The sequence below is a fragment of the Anolis carolinensis genome, chromosome 4 (assembly GCF_035594765.1).
Source record: "Anolis carolinensis isolate JA03-04 chromosome 4, rAnoCar3.1.pri, whole genome shotgun sequence".
Lineage (NCBI taxonomy): Eukaryota > Metazoa > Chordata > Lepidosauria > Squamata > Dactyloidae > Anolis > Anolis carolinensis.
This window is the reverse complement of record NC_085844.1, coordinates 1,284,444-1,311,442: the sequence shown is the minus strand read 5'-3', so window position 1 is coordinate 1,311,442 and position 26,999 is coordinate 1,284,444. Positions and strand designations below refer to the sequence as shown.

The following is a 26,999-nucleotide window of genomic DNA, read 5'->3' as shown; positions in this document are numbered from 1 at the left end:
ATGTTCTAGAAGTATTCTCTCCTGACGTTTCGCCCACATCTATGGCAGGCATTCTCAGAGGTTGTGAGGAATATATGTCCATGTTCTAGAAGTATTCTCTCCTGACGTTTCGCCCACATCTATGGCAGGCATTCTCAGAGGTTGTGAGGAATATATAGCCATGTTCCAAGAAGCATTCTCTCCTGACGTTTCGCCCACATCTATGGCAGGCATCCTCAGAGGTTGTGAGGAATATATGTCCATGTTCTAGAAGTATTCTCTCCTGACGTTTCGCCCACATCTATGGCAGGCATCCTCAGAGGTTGTGAGGAATATATGTCCATGTTCTAGAAGTATTCTCTCCTGACGTTTCGCCCACATCTATGGCAGGCATCCTCAGAGGTTGTGAGGAATATATGTCCATGTTCTAGAAGTATTCTCTCCTGACGTTTCGCCCACATCTATGGCAGGCATCCTCAGAGGTTGTGAGGAATATATGTCCATGTTCTAGAAGTATTCTCTCCTGACGTTTCGCCCACATCTATGGCAGGCATCCTCAGAGGTTGTGAGGAATATATGTCCATGTTCTAGAAGTATTCTCTCCTGACGTTTCGCCCACATCTATGGCAGGCATCCTCAGAGGTTGTGAGGAATATATAGCCATGTTCCAAGAAGCATTCTCTCCTGACGTTTCGCCCACATCTATGGCAGGCATCCTCAGAGGTTGTGAGGAATATATGTCCATGTTCTAGAAGTATTCTCTCCTGACGTTTCACCCACATCTATGGCAGGCATCCTCAGAGGTTGTGAGGAATATATGTCCATGTTCTAGAAGTATTCTCTCCTGACGTTTCGCCCACATCTATGGCAGGCATTCTCAGAGGTTGTGAGATATGGAGAAACTCAGCAAGGAAGGTTTATATATATAGACTAGCTGTGCCCGGCCACGCGTTGCTGTGGCGTTGTCTGGTGGTGTTGGTGAGAAATTGTTGAGGTAGTGGTGGTATTGAATGTCTGTTGTATGGTAGTCTTTATGTTTAGTATGCACACTGAAGTGGATTATATGGCAGTGTGGAGTCAAGATAATCCAGTTCAAAGCAGATAATATAAGTTTCTAAATGGGTTATATAGCTGTGTGGAAGGGCCTTGAGTCTAAACTGCCATATAATCCAGTTCAAATCTGATAGTCTGTGGAAGAGGCCTAAGTGAGGCCTAACTGTGCCTGTCCCCTGGGCTGAGGAGGTTGCTAGGAGACCAAGTGGGCAGAGCTTAGCCTTCAAACTGGCAGCAATTGGATAAAAACTATTATTCCTCTCCCTGTATTTAGGACTTTATTTTTCTTTTCATTTTGTTGTATCAACCTAGAGCCGTGAATGATGGGTTGTGTTGTCAAATTTCGAGGTTGGTGGGCCTGTAGTTTTGTTGTTTTGTCCGCTGCCCTGATGCCATCACTCTTTTATATATATAGATCTGTGGAAAGTCCAGTGTGAGGGAAGAACTCTTTGTCAGTTGGAGGCCAGCAGTGTGAATGTTGTGGTTAAGGGTTTACATATGTTGTTTTAATGTTGTTTTAAAAGGTTGCTCGATTGTTTTTAGTTGTTGTTGTCCAGGCACGGAATAATGCTGCCCTTGCAAGCTGCCCTGAGTCCCCCTCAGGGTGATATAAATTATCACGATATAAATGCCGTAAATAAATAAGTCCCAAACACCGGGAGGGCCAAAGTTTGCCCAGAGAAGGAAGGAGAAGAGAGGCTCCCCGGCCTCTGCCGAGCAGCATTTCACTTTGGATCGATGCACAGTAGTCATCTAATGTTTACATATGTTGTGTTGTCGAAGGCTTTCATGGTCGGGATCACAGGGTTGTTGTATGTTTTCCAGGCTGTGTGGCCATGTTCTAGAAGTATTCTCTCCTGACGTTTCGCCCACATCTGTGGCAGGCATCCTCAGAGGTTGTGAAGCATGGAGAAACTAGGCAAGGAAAGGAAAAATATATATAGGTGTGGAGAGTCCAGGGTGTGAGAAGAGTTCCTTGTCAGTTGGAAGCCAGCGTGATGTTGCAGTTAATCACCTTAATTAGCATTGGAAAGGTTCGACTCTTGCCTTTGTTCAGAGTCATTAGCCATCCCTGGAGCTTCTCTGCCCTCAGAGTGTTGCTTCCCATCTACTGTTCTGGTTTTTGAGTTTTTTAATACTGGTAGCCAGATTTTGTTCATTTTCATGGTTTCCTCCTTTCTGTTGAAGCTGTCCACATGCTTGTGGATTTCAGTGGCTTCTCTGTGTAATCTGACATGACTAGTTTCTCCATGCCTCACAACCTCTGAGGATGCCTGCCATAGATGTGGGCGAAACGTCAGGAGAGAATACTTCTAGAACATGGCCATACAGCCTGGAATACATACAACAACCCAGAGTTCGTGTTGTTGATAATACACTATGTCACGGAATTAGAAAAATTCTGAAGGGGAGGTGTTGTTGTTGTTGTTGTTGTTGTTACACTATGTTCCTGGTTTGCCAGTGTTGTTTCCTGTTTCATTGTGAGGTCCAGGCTTTGGAAGTCGTTGTTCTATTCCAGAAACATTGTTTTCTGTGCCACAAACTAGGTTGAATTCAGACTCTATAATAGGCCTGGGCAAACTTGGGCCCTCCCTCTCTCCTGGTGTTTTGGACTTCAACTCCCATAATTCCTAACAGTCTCAGGCCCCTTCCTTCCCCCCTCAGCCACTTGAGCTGAGAGTCAGCCTTTGGGACTTGTCTACCAAAGTTAAGAAACCCTTTCTTTTGTCTTTCTGTTCTGTTGTATAAGCTGCATTAATAATAATAATAATAGCTTATTTATACCTCGCCTCCATCTTCCCAAAGGGACTCAGGGCGGCTTATTATTTATTATTTTATTTACAGCATTTATATTCCGCCCTTCTTTCTCACCCCGAAGGGGACTCAGGGCGGATCACATTACACATATAGGCAAACATTCAATGCCTTTTAACATAGAACAAAGACAAGACAAACATAGGCTCTGAGCGAGCCTCGAACTCATGACCTCCTGATCAGAGTGATTCATTGCAGCAGGCTTGCTCTCCAGCCTGCGCCACAGCCTGGGCTTACAAGGGTCAATATAAAACACATCAGATGTACAGAAACATATGCAATTATAAAACAGACATTTGCACATACAGGTAAAATAGCAAACTTAATAACAATTAAAACACAAGTTAAAAATAGACTGAATAAAGTGCACTGTATAAATTTCAATTGCATTACCTGCAACAATACAAATAAGGTCTTAAGGATTTTTAAAAACCATACCAGAGCAGGGTTGTTGTGTGTTTTCCGGGCAGTATGGGCATGTTCTAGAAGTACTGCACACTCTCCTGACGTTTTGCCCACATCTAAGGCAGGCATCCTCACTACCTCTGAGGATGGTTGCGTTAGATGTGGACAAAACGTCAGGAGAGAGTACTTCTGAAACATGGCCATACAGCCCGGAAAACACACAACAACCCTGTGATTCCAGGCTGTGATGATCTGGGATAAACAGAAAACCTGGGATCAGATCTTGGGATAATATCTCCTTTGAACTGCATTATCTGACTCCATACTGCCATATATCCCAGCTCAAAGCAGAAAATGTGGGATTTTATTCAGCTGTGTGGAAGGGGCCTCAGGTATCCCAGTTGAAAACAGATATTGTGGGATTTTCTGCCTTAATATTCTGGATTATATGGCTGTGTGGAAGGGCCCTGTGACTCCTTCTACGCTGCTATATAAAACCTAGATTATCTGCTCTGAACTGGATCATATGGCAGTGTAGACTCATGTAATCCAGTTCAAAGCAGATAATGTGGATTATCTGCTTTGATTATCTGGATTATATGGCAGTGTAGGAGGGGCCTTGGTGGACCACAAACTGGGGGTGAACCAAGAGAGTGATGCAGCAGCGAAAAGGGCCAATACAATGCTAGGCTACTTCACTGGAAATATAGTATTGCAATCAAGGGAATTTATAATCCGCGAGAAAGAGATCTAGGAGTCTGAGGTCCCTTCTTCACTGCCATATAATCCAAATAATCAAAGCAGATGATCTGTATTTTACATGCCAGTGTAGAAGGAGCCCTAGTGAACCACAAGATGAAAAATGAGAGTGTGATGCGGTAGCTCAAAAGGCCTATGTGATTCTAGGCTGCATCCATAGGTTTATATATAGATATAGAATGGGAGACACCTGGCTTGAAATCAGTTCATGCAAAAGGGATCTTAGTATCTTATGTTCCTTCACTGCCATATAAAACCCAGATTATCTGCTTTGAACTGGATTATAGGGCAGTGTAGACTCAAATAATCCAGTTCAAAGTAGATAATGTGGATTATCTGTTTTGCTGATGCGGATTATATGGCAGCATAGAAGGGGCCTTCGTGAACCACAAGCTGAGCATGATAAAAGAGTGTGATATTGCAGCTCAAAAGGCCAGTGCGATGCTAGGCTGCATTAACAGGAATAATCACCCACAATGAAAATATATGTCTTCTTATCTTGGACAGCTTCTTTATTCCATCTTGTTATTTCAGTATTAGTTTCTGGAGCAGCAGAAAACAAGCTTTCCCCCTTGTCAATGAGACTTCCTTCTTAATAGTTAAAAATAGCTATCAGGTCCTCTTCCGCCAGCCTTTTCTTCTCCAGGTTAAATCTCTCTGGCTCCCTAAGTGGCTCCCCAGAGGGATTCATGACTTCCAGGCCACTTTGATGCTTCTTCCCTTGCCCCTTCCATCTTGTCCACCTCCTTATTGAATTGTGTGACCCAGCACTAGATACAGGATGATTCCAGGTGAGGTCTTACTAAAGAGAATAAAATAGAGACCTCCCATTTCCTCCATTGGTGTAGGCAAAGAGCTTGTATTGGATGGAAACTCCCACCAAGCGCCATGATATGGAGTGTTGGAAGTCCCATCTCAACATCTGAATGGTCCCCAATTAATTGCAGATCCCAGATCCCTGTTATAGGACCAGAGCCATGTGTTATCAGTGAACTTGGAGGAAACGGGTCATAACCTAAGAGACCATCATTGCAGTCATTTCTCTGCCTGCTGCAAAACTTCAAGTCAGGGGTCCCCAAACTAAGGCCCGGGAGCCGGATGCGGCCCTCCAAGGTCATTTACCTGGCCCCCACCCTCAGTTTTAATAATATAATATTGTATATACATATAATATTGATGGTAATATTATAATTCAATACAATATAATACTAATAATAATGCCATATAATAATGTTAATTATATATTATATATTACATGTAATATTACTAATAATATTACAATATAGTGGTATAGTTCAATATAGTAATATATAATGCTAATATTGTTCTATGCTAATAATATAATATATTGTATGTACATATAAATTGTAAGCCGCTCTGAGTCCCCTTTGGGGTGAGAAGGGCAGGATATAAATGTAGTAAATAAATAAATAAATAATAAATAAATTTTTGACTTAGACTCGCCCAAAATCTGAAATGACTTGAAGGCACACAACAACAACAATCCTAATTAACTTGACTATTTCGTTGGCCAGAAGCAGGTCCACACTTCCCATTGAAATCCTGATCGGTTTGTGTTGGTTAAAATTGTTTTTATTTTTAAATATTGTATTTTTCTTTCATTGTTGTTGTTATTGTTGTTTTTGCACTACAAATAAGACGTATGCAGTATGCATAGGAATTCGTTTGTATTTTTTTTTCAAATGATAATTCGGCCCCTCAACAAGTGGTCTCCAGTCAATAAACTTGAAAACTCAGATTAAATCAACTGAGAAAAACAGGTTCAGAGATTCTTTGAGGGAAACTTGTGTTTGTTCTGCTGCACCAAAACGTCAAGGGGAATTCCCCAGCCCTTTCTCCTCACTTTTGTTCTAGATTACTTAAAGCGTAAGCTTTGGGGCAGAGTTTTGTAAGATGTTTTGGAGCCTTTGGGGTTGACAGGCAAGGTAGAAATACTGGAAACGCACCATGAGAGGAGAATGAGCGAGGGATTAGAGACAAATGCTTGGCATTTCTGACCCCAAGGGATTAGAGAGAAAAATGTACTTGGCTGCAGAGGAGGAAGAGGAGGACGAAGGTGGAATGGGAATTTGCTGCTTCGGGGCAATGTGTCTGCTCTGGGCCTTTTGCACCTCCTGCTCCTGTGTGTGTATTTGGGGCGGGGGCATTCTCCTGTCAGTATCCTTACACTTACCATGTCGGAGTTTGAGATCGTCTGGGGAGGCCCTACTCTCGGTCCCACCTGCCTCGCAGATGCAGCTGGCGGTAAAGAGAGACAGGCCTTCTCGGTGGTGGCCCCGTGACTATGGAACTCCCTCCCTGGGAAATCAGATTAGCCCCCTCCCTCTTGATCTTCTGCAAGAAAGTAAAGACATGGCTCTTCAACCAAACTTTTGAAAACCTGGTGCAGCAATAGACATAAAAGACTCGGAATTTGACCAATGGAACGGCCTGGACCTTGCTTTTGGATCACGTGATATTAAGGGTTTTAACTGTGTTTTATTGTAATTTAATATGTATTTTAAACAACTTTTCTGTAATTTCTTTGTAATTGTTTTAAACGGCACTGAATTATTGGCCATGTTGTTAAGCCGCCCTGAGTCCCCTCTGAGGTGAGAAGGGCAGGGTAAAAATATAGTAAGGTAGAGGTAGAGGTAAAGATTTCCCCTGACGTTTAGTCCAGTTGTGACTGACTCTCGGAGTTGGTGCTCATCTCCATTTCTAAGCCAAAGAGCCGGCATTGTCCATAGACATCTCCAGGTCATGTGGCTGGCATGACTGCATGGAGCACCGTTACCTTCCCACCAGAGCGGTACCTATTGATCTACTCACATTTGCATGTTTTCGAACTGCTAGGTTGGCAGGAGCTGGGGCTAACAGCGGGCACTCATTCCACTCCTGGAATTTGAACCTGGGACTTTTTGGTCCGCAAGTTCAGCAGCTCAGCGCTTTAACACACTGTGCCACCAGGGGCCCCAAAGTATAGTAAATATACTTTATATATAAAGTTATAGTGTGTGTTTTCCTGCGCTGGCTTCTTGGGGTTTTTTTTTTCCAATCACAGTTTCTCAAGACAATTTATTATTATTTATTTATTAATTATAGAAAGTATAATAAATAAATAAATAAATAAATAATTATCTTGAGAAACTGTGACTGGGAAAAAAACACACACACACACTGCCTCTTCTTGTTTCCAAGAAGGGACTCCCTTTTGTCTCCATATAAACTGATAGCTATCCTTCACAACTTCTGTGCGCATGCTAAGGCGCCCAGATTGTGTTGGGGTTTGCTGTCCTAAACCTTAGAAGGAAGAGCCAAGTTTCTGGCCTTGCCAAGGCCGTCCTTAAAACCCTAATTGGAAATAAAATGAATTATTTTTGGCTTGTATATGCTCTGCTGGCATACATTGTGGGGTGTGTAGAGCAGCTTCATGAAAGAGAGTAGAAAGTGGACCCTTTGTCTTGGCTGTGTCCTAATGACCCTCTTGTGCCCCCAGAGCCTGGTCGAGTACAGCCTCAAAGAGATTTCCTACGAAGTCAAGACCCCCACGTGCCACGAGCTGAAGGTTTTAGCCCGACCGGATGACCCCCTGGTCTTTCACTTTGAGGATGAGCAGGAGGCGCAGAAGTGGTGGTCCGTGGTCAGCACTTCCCTCCGGGAGGCCCAGAAAGGTCAGCCGCTGCCTGGGAACGTCCTTAAGAGGGTCAAGGGCTTGTTTCTGGGCTCTGTTGCCAAGAGTAGGCACAGCGTGGGCAGGAGGAGAGACATTCGTGCCCTCTAAGCTTCAAGGTATTCCGAGGCTTGCTTTAGGGGAGCAGAGCGACATGTGGGCCAGGCCAAGGCAGGTGGTGGAAATCTTCTGTGTTGAACATGTCTGTGGGGTCTGGGGGGTGAGGGGCACTACACTAGGATTCTTCACACTTTCCACCACTCTAGCTAAAGGCAGAGAGGGAGCAGTATTGGAAGTGAAGAAGCTTCAACAATTGCATAGAAAACATTTAGGGACAGAAGGAACCCAGCAATGCATGGATGCTCTCCTGTTTTCACCTCTCTTTCCTAGATCTATGTAACTCAAAGTTTACTTCCTTTCTGCACGAAACCACTTCTTATCAAAAGTTCTTTATTGTGCTTTATTATTACTCTTTCTTTAAAAAGGGAGCACCATGAAGCTTTTCTCTGTCTCCAGAGGCCTTACACATACAGACAAGAGAGTCAAGCCTCAGGGACTCATCTACCAATGTTGGGGAACCCTTGTCTTTCTGATCTTTTGTATGAGATGTATTACCTGCAACAATACAAATAAGGGTTTAACTCTTTTAAAAAACCATCCCAGAGCATCCTGCATATTGGAAGGGCCTTCTCCATGGTTGCTCTGGGACTCTCTCCCCACAGAGATTAGGCAAGCCCCTACCCTTCTAATTTTTAGGAAGAGTCTAAAAACTTGGCTCTTCCAACAGGCCTTTGGTGAATAATCCTCGCCCTTATGTTTAGGGCTTGTCCAGTTGATTGACAATATCTCTGTTGCACTTTATTCCATTCCTTAGTTGGAAATAGTTCTTATGTTTACCTCATCCCAAGCCCCTTTACCATGATAACAGTCTCAGGTTATTTACCTCTTCCTCCAGTTTACATTCCTCACTGTATGCACTTTCTCTGGCCCAGTTCATTTTAATGAGCTTTCTTAGGTTTTTATCTAACTATGTTTTATTGTAAATGTGATTTCAATGTTTTATAGATTTGTTTTTATATTGTTGCATCTTTCACAGTGTCTGTAACTACCTGGGCTTGACCCCGTGTAAGCCGCCCCAAGTCCCTTCAGGGAGATGGAGGCGGGGTATAAAAATAAAGTTATTATTATTATTTTATTGTATGACACAGCAAACAAGATAGATATACTAGATTTTGTTTCACAAAATCACAAGTCGAACATATTATTATTATTATTATTATTATTATTATTATTATTATTATTATTATTATTATTATTTGCACCAGTTTTGCCAGGACATTTGTGCCCTGGTTTGCTCTTCTGTTGATGTAGCCTTTAATGATGGCTACATGGGTGTTTGCGTGTGTGTTATTATTATTACAACATTTATTTATTGTTGACCTGTTTGTCCCTGTACCTCCCACTTATATTGTTTTCCTTTTCAATCTTGCTTTTCCTATCATGTATGACACATGTTTGTCCACTTACTGTACTAGTTGTTTGGGGGATCCAAATTTGTTCTGCCCAATTAAGGCTGCCCATCTTTTCTTCTCTGTCCGTCTCTCCTCAGCCTCCGAGGGCCCCAGCCTGCTGCCTGGCCGGCTCCTTCCCCATCCCTCGGCTGCCATGAACTCTCTGCCTACGTCCGAACCAGAGGCCTCTCTGCTCTCGCAGCTGGCAAGGAAAGGTCAGTGGTGGAGTGGGTCAGAGCCCTTTGCAACTGGCCTCCTCGAGGGCTAGGGAGCCTCATCCTTCTTCCTCCAAACCTCCAGACAGTCAAGGATTAGCAGGCCAGTTGGGAGAATAAATTTCTTGTCTCATGTGGAAGTTTGCGCTTGATCCCATGTTAGCCACCCCAAGTCCCTGCAGGGAGATGGAGGCGGGGTATAAAGCTGTTGTCGTTGTTGTTGTTGTTGTTATTATTATTATTATTATTATTATTATTATTATTATTATTATGTAAACATATTTCTTTCAAAAGAAATATATTGGTGCTCATCTCCATTTCTAAGCCAAAGAGCTGGCGTTGTCCGTAGACACCTCCAAGGTCATGTGGCCAGCATGACTGCATGGAGCGCTGTTACCTTCCCCCTGGAGCGGAACCTATTGATCTACTCACATTTGCATGTTTTCGAACTGCTAAGTTAGCATAAGCTGGGGCCAACAGCGGGAGCTCATCCTGCTCCCCAGATTCGAACTGCTGAGCTTTCAGTCATCAAGTTCAGCAACTCAGCGGCTTAATCCGCTGCGCTACCAGGGCACCTACAGTAGTTTAGGATGCTGCTTTTGTCTCAGAGGGCAGTTTTGCATCATTGTGGAAAAGGAGAGCTGGGAAGGATCTTGCCTTCACCACTTTTTCATACATTTCTTGTATATTGTTGAAAAAGATGTACTGATGCTTGCCAACTTGAACAAACTGCCCTATGGAACTCCTTGCTGCAAGCATTTGCTTGAGGATGGACCAGGAACATGAATTGGGACTCTCTCCAAATGCCTTCATGGAAGTGAATGTGAATAGGAGGCTGGCATATATATATTTAGGATAACTTACTGTTTAGTGCAAATGAGAACAAGGAAAAGCAATAAAATGTACTGCTGGCCTTGTTCAGCGGCAGCGACTAACCTGGGTGCAACTTTCTTCATCTTGGGTGTGGAAGAAGGATGGTGTTTTGCTTCCGCAACCAGGCAGTGCTGGATTTTGCCTCCTTGACCAGAGTTGGTCCTGAAAATGGTCACAACTCAGGGAGCAGATGGACAAACTGCAAGGTGTCCAGAGAAGAGACACCAAAAGGGTCCATGGTTTAGAAGCCATGAATCCTTCTGAAGGGCAGCTTAAAGAGCTGTGGATGTTTAGCTTGGAGAAGAGAAGGGGGCATGAAAGGAGCCATGTATCAATATTGGTAGGATAACCCATTGAGGAGGACAGGCTTGTTGTCCACTGCTCCAGAGACCAGGGCACAATGCAGCAGTGGATTCAAATTGCAGGAAAAACCATTAGGAAGGACTTCCTGATGGTTAGTTATTTGACAGTGCAATATGACAGTTGGTTGATTGACATGTATCACCTTACCGGTCTCAATTCCTCCTCCGACGATGATTCTGGCTGTCTGCTCAGAACACACTGAATTAATTTGCTTCACAACTTCTTTTCAGCTTAGCAAAGCGACTCAAACTTTATTGCATTATTTACAGCAGGGGTCCCCAAACTAAGGCCCGGGGGCCGGATGCGGCCCTCCAAGGTCATTTACCTGGCCCCTGCCCTCAGTTTTATAATATAATATTTTTTATATCAGTTTTAATAATATAATATATTGTATATACATATAATATTGATAATAATATCATGTTATACAATATAATACTAATAATACCATATAATAATATTAAATATATGTTATATATTACATATAATATTACACTATAGTGGTATAGTTCAATATGATGATATATAATGCTAATATTGTGCCATGCTAATAATATATTGTATGTACATACAGCTGCTCCGAGTCCCCTTCGGGGTGAGAAGGGTGGGATATAAATGTAGTAAATAAATGTAGTAAATGAATAAATAAATAATTTTTGACTTAGGCTCACCCAAAGTCTGATATGACTTGAAGGCACACAACAACAACAACAATCCTAATTAACTTGACTATCTCATTGGCTAGAAGCAGGCCCACACTTCCCATTGAAATCCTGATAGGCTTATGTTGGTTAAAATTGTTTTCATTTTTTAAATATTGTATTGTTCTTTCATTGTTGTTGTTGTTGTTGTTGTTTGGCATTACAAATAAGACATTTGCAGTGTGCATAGGAATTTGTTGGATTTTTTTTTTCAAATGATAATTCGGCCCTTCAACAGTCCGAAGGATTGTGGACCGGCCCTCTGCTTAAAAAGTTTGGGGACCTCTGATTTACAGCTTATTTACAAGACAGATCGGACAACTACCAGACTCTGTCCAACTACATTGGAGCATGCTTCAGGAGTGAACATTCCATTCTTTTCTCTAAACATACGTTTGGCTAGTGAGGGGAAACTTCCCAAAGTCCCACTCTATGCATTTAACCTCTTCACTTCTGGATTACACACAGCTTTAAACTCTAAGCACACTTTCACACTATACCATTACATTTTACTGACACAATATGCTGCTTAGGAGGTTTTGAAGCAGAAGCTAGATGGTCATCAGTTGGGAGGGCTTGGATTGTGTCTTCCTGCATGGCAGAATGGGGTTGGATTGGATGGCCCTGGCAGTCCCTTCTAACTCTATGATTCTGCGACATTTGTGTTAAAAGTCAAAGTAACTGCTTTCTTGTACTCTTCCTTGCCTGTCCCCAGAAGAGCTGGCGCTCCGTCTGTCTGCGGCCATTGATCTCGGTGACGAGGTGGAGGCCGTGCGATCGGCCACAGCGCTCTCCCAGCAGCAGGCCCCGCTGCGCATCGTGCTGAAGGAGTCCTGTTACCCCACCAGCGAGATCAGGTCTGGACAGAGTTGGGGAGGTCGTTGGGGCCCCGGGGGTTGGGAGGCTCTTTCTTGCCTTGTGAGCGGTTGACCGCAACCTGGGCTGCTTCTCTTTCAGCATGAAGGTGCAAGTGGAGGACGCCATGTACTCGGCCAGCATCTCCACCCGCGTCCACACCCACACCACCATCGCGGCACTCAGGCAGCAGGTAGGGACCAGGGCCTTGATGAGCGGGCAGAGGAACGCCTCTTCATCTGGCACAGAGAAGAGTATAAGGCTGTGGGCTGGAGGACCCAGCACTTTGGAAGAGGGGCATCACATGTTTTGTTTGACACATTTCCCCTTCTAGTTCCACCATCATGACTCCTTTGAAGTCATGTCATATAGGTTTACATGATGATGATGATGATGATGATGATGATAATAATAATAATAATAATAATAATAATAATAATAATGTATTTATATTCCTCCCTTGCCTTCTCCCTGAGGGGATTCAGAGTGGATTACAGCATATATACAGGCACAGGCAAATATTCAGTGCCTTGTTACAATGAAATACAATGAGACATAAATACACAGGCAAAGGCAAAGGCTTCTCCTTTCATTTCCGGCTCTGGAGGCAATGCTCATCTCCGGCTCTGGGGGAGGTGCTCTTCTCCATTTCCAAGCCGAGGAGCCTGCGTTGTCCATAGACACCTCCTGGGTGTGTGACCAGCATGACTGCTTGGAGCATCTTTTTACCTTTTCCCTCTGAAGTGGTACCTATTGATCTACTCACATTTGCATGTCTTCAAATTACTAGGTTGGCCTAAGCTAGGGCTAACAGCAGGAGCCGCCAACCCTCAGGTCAGCAGTTCAGCAGCACAAGGGTTTAACCCATTGCACCTGGAATGGTACATAGCATCCTTGTATATATACAAGGACCATTTGGCTGAGACCATCAAGGGCAAAGCTGGAGAACAGAATAAAAGTCTTACTATCCAGGGGTTTGATATGACTGGAGAATAGATATTTTTCCCACAGTAGTACAAAGGATTTGTGGGCATGGTTATCAACCTATGACAATGAGTCTGTAAAGATCCTTAGTTCTGATTAAAGAATGTGATGCGTTTGCCAATCCAGTTGTTTGTTAGCAGATAAAGAACCCTTTGAAGACTCCCTTGAAGCAGACACGCTGACAGAACCTGTGGCACAGCTCTTGAATATTTTTATTAAATTTCTTATCTTATAAAATAAAGTAAATTAACATCGAAAGAGTGAGAACATTTTGATTATGTAGAAAGTAGGAAATTAAAGAAAAAAGAAAGGAAGAAAAAAGGAAAGCAAAAAGGGAAAAATAAAAAAACAAAAATGGAAAAATAAAAAATAAAAAGATATTAAAAAATTTTTAAAAAAGAAAATAAGAAAAAGTTTTTAAAAATGTGACATCCTTCTTACATTGATAGTCCTATAGTCCATTTTCAGTCCATATGATCTTGTTTTGAGTCTACTTCCCCTCTGTCTTCTTCTTTTCCTTAGGATTGCACACTTTCAACAAATGAGGTCTGTCTTCATCTGTTTCAGATAATCTTTTACAAGGTCCCAATTAGTTTCTTAGGTAGGCCCTGATTAGGCATCAGTCAATATGTAAGCCTATCCATATTCATGATCTCAAATACTTTGTGCAACCAATCTCCTTTCTTTGATGTTTCTGATTGTCTCCAGATTCTGGCATAAACTATTCTAGCTGCAGTTCCCCGTGGCACAGCTCTCTGCCTGTCTTCCTCCCTCTCGTGCAGGTCTTCCAGGATTACGGCTTCCACCCCAGTGTCCAGCGCTGGGTCATCGGCCAGTGCCTCTGCGTGGACGACCGGACGCTCAGCTCCTACGGGATCCGGCGGGACGGAGACACGGCCTTCCTCTATCTGCTCTCGGCCAAGGGGGCCAACCTCTCGGAGCAGCGCTTCAAGGAGGACAAGGACTGGGTGGTCCTGCAGCCGGCCCCCTCCCCGCCCGCCGACCCCTCGGACGCCCGGCGCAAGTACAGCACGCTGCCCAACCCCCAGCCAAAGAAAGGTGAGCGGGAGGGCGGCTCCCGGAAAGGCTTGATCTCCAGAGTCTTCTTGGATGGAGGTCACACCTTGTGTCTCCGCTGCCAGCAGGTTCGAAAGACGGGAACAGGAAGATGGACATTGGGGAGATCAGCCAGTTCCTGGGCTCTCTGCAGCTGGGCAGCCTCCTTCCTGGACACAGCCGGGCCCCTCCGGCCGCAGCGCCTGCCCCCCCTCCTCCTCCTCCTCCTCCTGTGCAGGTAGGAATGCCGCCTTCTCAGGGACCCCCCGTCTCCTTCCTGTCCCCAGCGCAACCCCCATAAGCTTCTTTCCTTTGGGGTTCCTGCTGTGGATCTCTCTGCTTTGGGAAAGGGACAGAGCATCCTCCTCCTATGCTGTGTGTGATGGCTTGCAGATGTCGCACCTCAGAATAGTTCACCTTGCTGTAGACACCAGGCCGCACACAGTAGATAGCCTTTTGTAATTTTACTAGCTGTGCCCGGCCACGCGTTGCTGTGGCAAAGTGGTGGTGGTATCGGTTAAAACTTGTTGTGGAATTTTTATTTGACGTTATTTGTATTTTTTTAAATTAATTTTATTGTCACTTATCTTTTTTATTTATTATATTTTATTATTTTGTTGTATTATTTTTAGTCATTTTGTTATAGTATTTTATTGTATTAATTATTTTAGTGTTTTTCATAATTTTTTATTGTATTATTTGTATTTATTTTTTATCATTTTATTAACACTGGGCTGAGTGGGTTGCTAGGAGACCAAGTGGGCGGAGCTTAGCCTTCTAACTGGCAGCAATTGGAAACAATTATTCCTCTCCCTGTAATTAGGAATTTATTTTTCTTTTCTTTTTGTTGTATCAACCTAGAGGCATGGATGAGGGGTTGTGATGTCAATTTTCGAGGTTGTGGGGTGTTTGTCCGCTGCCGTGATGCCATCACTCTTTTATATATATAGATTGAGCAAAAGCAGAATATATATAGCAGGGGTCCTCAAACTTTTAAAGCAGAGGGCCGGTCCACAATCCTTCAGACTATTGAGGGGCCGAATTATCATTTTTGGGGGGGGGGGGGACGAACAAATTCCTATGCACACTGCACATATCTTATTTGTAGTGCAAAACAACAACAATAACAATGAAAGAACAATACAATATTAATGAAAATAATTTTAATCAACATAAACCTATCAGGATTTCAGTAGGAAGTGTGGGCCTGCTTCTGGCCAATGAGATACTCAGGTTAATTAGGATTGTTGTTCTTGTGTGTCTTCAAGTCATTTCAGACTTTGGGCGAGCCTAAGTCCAAAATTATTAATTTATTCATTTACTACATTTAGTTACTACATTTATATCCCACCCTTCTCACCCCAAAGGGAACTTAGAGCAGCTGTATGTACATACAATATATTATATTATTAGCATAGCACAATATTAGCATTATATATTACTATATTGAACTATACCACTATACTGTAATATTATATGTAATATATAACATATAATTAATATTATTATATGGTATTATTATTAGTATTATATTGTATAAAATGATAATACAGTAGAGTCTCACTTATCCAACACTCGCTTATCCAACGTTCTGGATTATCCAACGCATTTTTGTAGTCAATGTTTTCAATATATCGTGATATTTTGGTGCTAAATTCGTAAACACAGTAATTACTACATAGCATTACTGCGTATTGAACTACTTTTTCTGTCAAATTTGTTGTATAACATGATGTTTGGGTGCTTAATTTGTAAAATCATAACTTAATTTGATGCTTAATAGACTTTTCCTTAATCCCTCCTTATTATCCAACATATTCGCTTATCCAACCTTCTTCTGGCCCGTTTATGTTGGATAAGTCAGACTCTACTGTATTATTATCAATATCTTATGTATAATATATATATATATATATATATATATATATATATATATATAAAAATGAGGGCGGGGCCAGGTAAATGACCTTGGAGGGCCACATCTGGCCCCCGGGCCTTAGTTTGGGGACCCCTGATATATAGTATCAAAGCAGGCAGAAAAATAGTTCCAAAAGTAGCTGTCAAAAATAGAGTCAATAAATCCAATAATCCATAGACAAGAAGCAATAGTCCATTCCCAAAGATACAATAGTTACAAGGTTACAAGGATTCACAAACAGGAGAATTCCCAAAGCAAGAGTAGCATGAAGACATAGACCATCCACCCTGATGAAGCGAGGATTTGCTTTGACAGAGATTTGCCCCCCAACACACTGTTTTTAAAAGCAACCCAAAAATGCATTTCTTTTCCCTTCAGTGGCCTCCCGTTTCCCAGCTAATCTCAGGCTTCACCGAGGCATTCCTTTCCACTGCAAACGATCAGCCCGAGAGAGCAACGGGGCTTCAGACTCAGCCTGACCATAAAGGCCAAACAGCTCCTTATCATTATCTTGCACCTGAACATGAACCTGAGACAGATCAAGCTCATTATTTCCCATGGGAATGTTTCCTGCTGCTGAGGCTGAGTCACAACAGCAGAGCCCTTCTGGCAAATTAGAATGTATTGGTATTAACTTTTAATGCCTCGTCACAGGAAGAAAGTTGTGAATAAAGAACATGGGAAATTTTTGATTTTGAGTATTTAGAATATTTAGATGCCTTCAATAAAGATGTGAGGACCCATAGATGTCACCAAGCACTTTACACTATTAGATTGACTATTGTTGTTTTATATCTGCAGCGATTGCTGTATTTTATTGATTTTAACCAAGGGGTTTCATGAAGTGAGATATTCATGTCGGCTGTTACTGTTCTATGTTATTGTTTCTGCAATTTTTGTATTTTTTATGTTGCCCCTGGAGGGCCAATGTTTGCCCTTGTCTGGACTGTAAACAGAAGGTAGTTTTTCAGGTTGTTGGTACAGTAGTCTCTCACTTATCCAAGCCTCTGGATTATCCAAGCCATTTTTGTAGTCAATGTTTTCAATATATCATGATACTTTGGTGCTAAATTCGTAAATACAGTAATTAGGACATAACATTACTGCGTATTGAACTACTTTTTCTGTGAAATTTGTTGTCTAACATGATGTTTTGGTGCCTCATTTGTAAAATCATAACCTAATTTGATGTTTAATAGGCTTTTCCTTAATCCCTCCTTATTATCCAAGTTATTTGCTTATCCAAGCTTCTGCCGGCCCGTTTAGCTTGGATAAGTGAGACTCTACTGTAGTTGTTTTAATGTTGAGCTTTTGTATACTTTAATTATATTCCATGTGCTTGAGTTTATGGTTCTGGAGGGAAAGTGTGGTGGAAGTAACACTGATGCATAATGCTGAGGGTGATGGGGTGGGAGGGAGGGAGTTCTGTGGGGCCATTTGGGTCAGAGAGCAAACCAATCCTCTCCTCCCTCCTTTCTTCCTCCTTCTCTGCAGGCCGGCTGGCCCTGCCCCACCTGCACCTTCATCAACAAGCCCACCCGCCCCGGATGCGAGATGTGCAGCACCGACCGTCCCGCCAACTACGTGGTCCCTGGGAGCTACCAGCCGGACGAGACGGAGCTCTGGCGGATCCAGCAGGAGAAGGAGGGCATCCTGCAGTACCAGAAGGTGAGCGGGGAGCCCAGCCTCCCACATACCCACCTTGGGGAGAGAAACGTATCAATAAACATAATAATAATAATAATAATAATAATAATAATAATAATAATAATAGTGATTGACAAAATCACGATCTGCCAACTGCAAAAGGCCACCCTACTTGGATCTGCGCGCATCATCCGAAAATACATCACACAGTCCTAGACACTTGGGAAGAGTTCGACTTGTGGTTTTGTGATATGAAATCCAGCATATCTATCTTGTTTGCTGTGTCATAATAAAATAATAATAATAATAATAATAATAATAATAAATCACACAGTCCTAGACGCTTGGGAAGTGTTCGACTTGTGGTTTTGTGATACGAAATCCAGCATATCTATCTTATTTGCTGTGTCATAATAAAATAATAATAATAATAATAATAATAATAATAATAATAATAATACATCACACAGTCCTAGACACTTGGGAAGTGTCCGACTTGTGATTTTGTGATACGAAATCTAGCATATCTATCTTGTTTGCTGTGTCATAATAATAATAATAATAATAATAATAATAATAATAATAATAATAATACATCACACAGTCCTAAACGCTTGGGAAGTGTTCGACTTGTGATTTTGTGATATGAAATCCAGCATATCTATCTTGTTTGCTGTGTCATAATAAAATAATAATAATAATAATAATAATAATAATAATAATAATAATAATAAATCACACAGTCCTAGACACTTGGGAAGTGTTCGACTTGTGATTTTGTGATACGAAATCCAGCATATCTATCTTATTTGCTGTGTCATACAATATAATAATAATAATAATAAGATGGGGTACAAATAAAGGCTTATTATTATTATTATTATACAGTAGAGTCTCGCTTATCCAACATTCGCTATCCAACACATTTTTGTAGTCAATGTTTTCAATACATCGTGATATTTTGGTGCCAAATTCATAAATACAGTAATTACTACATAGCATTACTGCGTATTGAACTACTTTTTCTGTCAAATTTGTTGTATAACATGATGTTTGGGTGCTTAATTTGTAAAATCATAACCTAATTTGATGTTTAATAGGCTTTTCCTTCATCCCTCCTTATTATCCAACATATTTGCTTATCCAACATTCTGCCGGCCCGTTTATGTTGGATAAGTGAGACTCTACTGTACTTTAAAAAATAAAATTAAAATAGAAACACATAATGTTGTTCACACACAAGTACAAATAATAATAATAATAATAATAATAATAATAATAATAATAATAATAATAAGATGGGGTACAAATAAAGGCTTATCAGTATTATTGTTATTATTATTATTATTATTATTCTTTTAAAAATAAAATAGAAACACATAATATTGTTCACTTGCACACAAAAAAGATGAAAATAAAAGGGGGTGGGAGTTGTGGAGCTGTGGTTAGTAAATTAGAGTTATATTAAAATCTACTTTTATCACTAAAGAAGAGGAAGAGGATTGGGGAGACAAAAAAACTATGTTTGTTATAGTTGTTACATCCATATCTTCCACACAAGTATTATTATACATATCTAAAAATTTTAATTATCTAAATGTTCTCTACAGCAAACCAGATACATTGGCACAAGTGATATTTTTATTATTTCTGTGATGTATATATGTGTGTGTGTGTGTATATATATATATATATATATGTATATATAAACAGAGAGAGAGAGAAACATTTTTACCCCGCCTTTCTCACCCGAGGGGACTCAAAGCAGCTTACATAAATTGGCAAAATTCAGTGTCGAAAAACAGTGCACTAAAACAACAGCTTATACAGATCAAAATAACAATAGAGGATAAAAACACGTAATATAATACAAAATTTAAAAACATGTGTCGGTTTGAGTCCATTCATCCGAGATCTTCATGCATAAATCTTAGTCCAGACCATGTCAGTCATTGTACTTATTCATTAAATGCTTGCACACATAACCATGTCTTTAAGGTTTTCCTGAAGCCCAGGAGAGGTGGGGCCTGTCAAATGTGTGTGTGTGAGTGTGTATATATATATACACACACACACACACATATATATATATGTCTAGTGGTTCCCTGGAAAAGCAATTTGAAATGTTGTGCGTTTCTCCCGGGGGGTCTGTGAAGCCTTCTGGGAGGCCTTCCTGTTTTGCTCACCTGGGAGGGAGGCTGCCAGAGGGCAGGCGGTCAATAATAATAATAATAATAATAATATAATCATAACTTTATTTTTGTAAGCCGCCTCCATCTCCCTGCAGGGACTTGGGGCGGCTCACATGGGGGCCAAGCCCAAATTTCCACATTGAACAAGATAAAATACAATAATAATAATAATAATAATAATAATAATAATAATAATAATAATAATAATTTTATTTGTATACCCTGCCTCATCTCCCCAAGGGGACTCGGGGCGGCTTACATGGGGCCAAGCCCAGGCAAAACAGACAATAATAAAACACAACAATAAAAACAAACCAATCAACAATAAAGCAAGTCATGAAACAAATAAAATCATATAAAACAAACATGCTTGATAAAATCCTGGGTTTGCTCCTAAAACGAACTGGGCCATAAAAGTGCTAGTAGTATCAGATACAGTCGGGGGGAGGACGATACAAAACCATTATCCCATTAAAGTGCTGGGGAAGGCATAAACAAAGGAGACTATGGCCGGCTAAAGGAATAAATGAAAACATCATTGACATTTAACACAAATTAAACCAACATTTTAAACAATAATGTAATGGCAAATAAAACCGCCAAGTAGAATGAATACCGCAGCAGTGGTACGAGGAGTGTATGAATAAAACCTGATGAGGTAGATAAAGTGCTGTAGTATAAGAGGCGAATTCGGGGTAGATAAAGGAGGAGAGTAATGAGCAGATAAGGGCAAGAAGACAGTCCGCCAATGGAGCCCTGGATGAGGAAGGAGCCCCCCAGCGCCCCACTCCCACCCGGCAGGCGATGACTCTCTTCTCTTCTTTCTTTCTTCTCTTTTGGCAGGAAAAGGGAAGGAGAGAAGACGGTCCCGCCGGGCCCCGGGCCCACCTCCCTCCCTCCCTGGAGGACTTCATCCACCTCTCCTCGGAGTTCTCCTCCTCGTAGCCGCCAAGCGCAGGGCTGGGGCCCCTCTCCGCCTGCGGCCCCCCGCCCCTGCCTCAGACCCCAACCCTTGGGGGAGAGAGACTGAGCCCCAAGGGGTGGGCAGGCCTTCTTCCTCCTTTGACCTCCAGAAGCAGCGGAACGTTGACGGTTCCATCCCCTGTTGACCTCTGTGGCTGAGCCCGCCTTCGAAAGAGGCAGGGAGGGAGAAGTGGGAGCAGCATGGAGTGGAGCAAAAGTCTCAGGGATCTCCTCTCTGGAGGGCAAGGAAGTGGGGGTCTGGGCTAGCACTCAGTCCTCGGTCCACTCTCTCGCTCATCTGACTTCGAAGCAGAGCAAAGCCTCCCTGTTGGAAGAGTCTTCCTGTTGGATGGGGCCAGGCCTTGTCCTTCTGGGGTGGGTCATAGCTTGGACCCCTCCCGTGGTCCTTCACCATTTGGCAGAAGGGTTTGGGAAGATCGGGGGAAGAGAGTGGCCCATCGAGGCAGGATGTGCTGTGAAGATGGAGCCTGGCATATGAAAGCCCAGGTGGTTTCGCTCACCCACCCCCTGACCTCTGCTCCCTCCTTTGGGGCTTTGCTCTCTCCAGGACAGTGGTCCATGGGGTGCATTTTGTCCTGAGGTGCCTTACTAGGGGCCCCATTCAACACAGGAGCTAGCAAAGCGGTCTGGCTCCACGGTGCCTTACTTGAGTGGCACTCGGGTCTCTTTTCTACTCCTATGTGCCCTGGCTCCTAGTTGAAGCCATGCTGTTGCGGCCTGATGAGAGCCCTCACTGCTGATGGCTTTGCTCTGGTTTCCGGTCCTGGACTCACGGGGACAAAGCCACCCAAAGAGCCTGGGGCTGCTTGACCGGCCTCTCTGTGCCTTGAAACTGCACGACTGCAGCTGCATTGGAGTCGGCCAAATAAGCCATGAGCCCCCTTCCTGGAGCGAAGGCCTGCCCCACTTCTGCCCCAAAAGCACTTTGCGAGAGAGATGGCCGCCCGTCCCTCCCCAGATCCCATTTGCACTCGGCAGGCCGGTCTCACTCCAGAATGGGGCGTTTTTGGCACCCATTGTGAGGCCCCTGATATTCCCCATGATGGTTGGGGGAGGTCAGCGTGTGGCCTTGCCCTCTGTGTCCAAAACACTGTGATTTTACTGTGATGGAAGTTTCCGCTGCCCTTGGAAGATGGTGAATGTTGGCGAAACCTGTTTGTATATTTGATGTCCTGGCACAAATTGCAGAATGTGTCTCCCTTGTTTGATTAAATGCTTTCTTTGGTGAGAGTTTCCTGTCCTCCCAGCTCTCTGTCTAGCATACAGAAAGACTTGCATTAACAACAACAACAACAACAAGTTTGGGTTGATGTATGTTTTCCGGGCTGTCTGGCCATGTTCTGGAAGTATTCTCTCCTGACATTTCACCCACATCTATGGCAGGCATCCTCAGAGGTTGTAAGGTATGGAGAAACTAAGTGAGGAAGGAAGGATCCATGAACCCCTCTGACAGAACTCGTACAGAAAAGTTCAGATTTTATGAAGTTTGGCAGCTATTCAACCCTCCCACTCCTTCCCCAGGCTGGTCAGGAGACGTGCCTCCTAGGATCCGCCTTCACAGACTTAGGCTGAGAGGAAGAGAGAATGGGTGGGGTTGGTGGGGTTCAAAATTAAAGGTTTGTTGTGCCTGCCTCTGAGGGTGGGGGCCCCATTGTCCAGGCTCAAAATAATGGGTATTTCGTATGAATGAGGCTCGGGAAACCGGAAAGTCAATCACATGGTAAACAAAGTCTTTGATGAGTCTTCGGGGTTGCAGCCAATCAGTTTCTCAGCAAGGAGTCCACCAGAAGAATGTGTTGTTTCCCAGGATAACCACGTAATCCAAAGTCACATAAGCACTAATATAAGTTATTATGTTTTATAACTTTGGGTCTCGTACGTCTTGCACTTGTCCGCTGTGCAGCAGGGGCTCATTTGTAGAAACAAAGGTAACCTATTGGAGATGGCAGTTTGATTATGTAAAGTTTTGCAGCAGTGACGAAGTTAGAAAGGAATAAAAGGAAAGAGACAGTCCCAACAGACTCGGAAGAGAGAAAGAGCCTCATATTTACCTTGAGGCTGAGAAGGTTAAAGGTGAGAGAAAGGTCGGGCTCGGGCTGTGGCGCAGGCTGGAGAGCAAGCCAGATGTAACCAGCTGCAATGAATCACTCTGACCAGGAGGTCATGAGTTTGAGGCCCGGCTCGGAGCCTATGTTTGTCTTGTCTTTTTTCTATGTTAAGGCATTGAATGTTTGCCTATATGTGTAATGTGATCAGCCCTGAGTCCCCTTCGGGGTGAGAAAGAAGGGCGGAATATAAAGGCTGCAAATAAATAAATAAATAAGGTCAATCTTGAGGTATTGGAATCACAGCCTAATCTTGGCTCCATCCAGAAAAATCGACCTCCCTGCTCTAATAATAACTGTTAAGTGCATAACATATTTTTTACATATCTTAGCTGGATCTCGGCCCCAGCCCAGCCCCAAGTACTCCTGGGAGGATTAATCTAATCATTTACCAAGCCTAAATTTGGTTTGTCAGGAAACCCCAAAGGCCAGAGGCAATGCCCATCCAAAGAAGATGATGGTTCCAAACCCCTAGAGAGGTTTGCCTTGACAAAATCTTTTGGAACTCGTGTGTAGGTTTAGGTTTATGAATAAATAAAGGGGGAAAAGACATATATATACACACACACACACACACATATATATACAGTAGAGTCTCACTTATCCAAGTCTCACTTATCCAAGCCTCTGGATAATCCAAGCCATTTTTGTCGTCAATGTTTTCAATATATCGTGATATTTTGGTGCTAAATTCGTAAATACAGTAATTACTACGTAGCATTACTGCGTATTGAACTACTTTTTCTGTCAAATTTGTTTTATAACATGAAGTTTTGGTGCTTAATTTGTGAAATCATAACCTAATTTGATGTTTAATAGGCTTTTCCTTAATCTTTCCTTATTATCCAAGATATTTGCTTATCCAAGCTTCTGCCGGCCCGTTTAGCTTGGATAAGTGAGTCTCTACTCTATATACATATATATATATATATACATATACACACACACACACAATGGAGTTCTTTCCAAAGGTCAAAGCCAAGCAATCTCACCAATGCAAGTCATAGTTGAGTCACCAAATCCAAAATTCCATCCAAAGCTCACTGACAGAGATTTGGGCTATAGCCGTTCTACAACGTTGCTTCCAGCAATGACCAACTTTAGCCTGCAGCTATTTATGCCACTTTCCCAAGCCTCTGAGCCAAACAATTGGATCTCCTCAGCTGAATGGTATCAGTCCTTAATTGTAGTCTTAATAGCTTGAATACTTATCTCTTGGTCTGCTTTCTGGAGCTGCTGACCCTGCCCTAACTCTGTGTCCCTACTTCCCTGAGGCTCCGGATCTTGCTCTGCAAAGGTAGATTCCTCAGAGTCAGGCTGCTCAGGCTGCTGCTGTCTGCTTGCCCCTGACTCAGATGCTGGGTGAAGAAGCCCTTCATTTTTGTCCTGACAGACATCACCTCTCCGTCCCATTCGTGTTTCCTTCCTTTCTTCTTCCTGTCATGGATAAATATGATGTGTGGTTTGAATGGAATTGAATGAAATGTTGGTGTATTTTGTTGAAGTGGGAATGATTGTATATAGAGTTGTTTAAATGTAATTGAGTTAGAGTGTTGCAATGTGAGCTGGAGATTGCATCATGCACTGTCTGCTGTCCACTATGCGAGTGTGTAAAGAGTTAACTGTGTATTGCATCAGACAGCAGGGGTGGTTATAAATAGCTTGCTGTGTTATCTGTTCTTCTCTCTGCCCTCTGCTCTCTGCCTATTTGCACTCTGTATGTATATGTCATCTTGAGAGTTTTCCATTTGTTAGTAAATCTTTTATAGAAAGCCAAACAGGCTTAAGCCTCTTTATTGGTGCTAGTGATTCTTCATTGATCTTCTGATGCATGTGTGTTTATCCAAACCGTGCGCTCTGACAGTGGTTATGGGACATATTTTTGGTGTAAGGGTGAAATGCTGAATCAAGTGTTTTTTACTGTTTGCAACTGTAAAAAACATGTTTTCCAGCAACTTGAGTGTTAACAGCAGGCCAGGTTTGAGTGATAGCCTGCAAGAGCCAATATGCCGTGACTTCTGGGCTGAGAGTGCGTTTGTCATTCTGCTGTGGAATGTGCTGCTATTGGCAGTGTGTGAGCTTCGCTGATCGGCAAGGAGAGAGCATGCCTCCTATGAGCGATGGACTCTGTAACATGTAAATAATTTGTATATATATAGAATAAAGTCTAAGAACCGCTGTGTTCAGCTGATTAACGACTGTAGTGTCGTTTGTCGGTGCTGCTTGTCTGGACGGGCAAGTGGTCTGACTGAGGATGTATTGGTGAAAGGCCTGGATCACCAATAAATCAGGGTGGTAAGGTGCTGATTATTATTATTTTTAAGTCCACCCTGACACAAAAGGTGTAAAGTTGGGGTCTCTATAATCTGGAGATGCCATCCTAAGACTGAAGCCTGGAAAACTACAAGAAGGAGGCGAAGAATTCATGAACTATAATTAAAAGTTGCTTAACTGTTGATGACCAGAGACAAATGATTAACTGTTGAATTCTCGGTGAACAACAATGTGTTTACCAAAGACAATGGGCTCTTTTAAGTAAGGAAGTGTTTACAAGGTTCCTTATGTTAAGAAGGAAGCAAACACGATGCTCCTTAAGAAGGAAAAACAATTATCACTTAAGGAAGTAAAGTCAACATCTGTCCAGGAACTGATGGGAGTCAGCATGTTTTGGCTGGAAAACACTTGTCGGTCATTTACAAAGACAATCGGAACATTAGCAAGAAATATTGCTATATAAGAGGCACTTTACAATCCAAAAATTGTCTGGTCCACACGCCGCTCTTCTCCAAGGGATGGAAGAAGAGATGGTAATGTATGCATGATGAGGAGTGGATGTGTACATGTGTGTGAATGTTGAGCAACATGTAATTCCCCTTTGTGTACCCAATGTAGTTAGAGTGTATGTGTCTACTAGGGATGCGCGTGAATTGTTTCCTTCGTGCATTCGTTTCATTTCTACTGTTTGTCTACACAAAACGAATGATGACATTTTCGTAGGAAACGAGAGGCGACACGAAAATGAAAGCCGCAGAATCATCGTGCTTGGTTTTATTTTCCTTTTGATTCGGCCCTGTAACAATAAACAAGATACTGACAGAGGGATGCTTTCTCATGACAGCTGATGTGTACCAATGGGTGTTAATAATATTAATATTAATAACAATAGTTACTCTGGGACCCTAAGCTGAGTCTGAGAGAGGGCTGCCTCCCTATGATAGCTGATGTGTACCAATAGGCATTAATATTAATATTAATAACAATAGTTATTTTGGGACCTAAGCTGAGTCTGAGAGAAGGCTGCTTCCCCATGACAGCCGATGTGTGCCAATGGGTAATAATAATAATAATAATAATAATAATAATAATAATAATAATAACAACAATAGTTATTCCAAGACCGTAAGCTGAGTCTGAGAGAGGGCTGCTTCCCCATGACAGCTGATGTGTACCAATGGGTGTTAATAATAATATTAATATTAATAACAATAGTTATTTTGGGACTTAAGCTGAGTCAGAGAGAGGGCTGCTTCCCCATGATAGCTGATGCGTACCAATGGGTGTTAATAATAATTTTAATATTAATAACAATAGTTATTCCGAGACCCTAAGCTGAGTCTGAGAGAGGGCTGCTTCCCCATGATAGCTGATGTGTGCCAATGGGTGTTAATAATAATAATAATAATAATAATAATAACAACAACAATAGTTATTCCAAGACCGTAAGCTGAGTCTGAGAGAGGGCTGCTTCCCCATGACAGCAGATGTGTACCAATGGGTGTTAATAATAATATTAATATTAATAACAATAGTTATTTTGGGACTTAAGCTGAGTCAGAGAGAGGGCTGCTTCCCCATGATAGCTGATGTGTACCAATGGGTGTTAATAATAATATTAATATTAATAACAATAG

At 42.3% G+C, this 26,999-nt stretch overlaps 1 protein-coding gene across 4 annotated transcripts in view; it reads left to right on the top strand.

Moving 5' to 3' along the window:
- Window positions 1-26,999, top strand: part of sharpin (SHANK associated RH domain interactor) — a 52,800-nt gene that overhangs the window by 2,191 nt on the left and 23,610 nt on the right. The window contains exons 2-8 of one of the 4 annotated variants that reach the window (XM_008122991.3): window positions 7,511-7,685; window positions 9,294-9,410; window positions 12,066-12,204; window positions 12,305-12,395; window positions 13,969-14,245; window positions 14,329-14,480; window positions 17,655-17,828. In XM_008122991.3, coding sequence (XP_008121198.2) covers window positions 7,511-7,685; window positions 9,294-9,410; window positions 12,066-12,204; window positions 12,305-12,395; window positions 13,969-14,245; window positions 14,329-14,480; window positions 17,655-17,828 — 1,125 coding nt within the window. Of the gene's footprint in view, window positions 1-7,510; window positions 7,686-9,293; window positions 9,411-12,062; window positions 12,205-12,304; window positions 12,396-13,968; window positions 14,246-14,328; window positions 14,481-17,654; window positions 17,829-26,999 lie in introns of all 4 variants that reach the window. The other 3 variants (XM_008122990.3, XM_016998346.2, XM_062979837.1) reach the window with 3 other exon arrangements.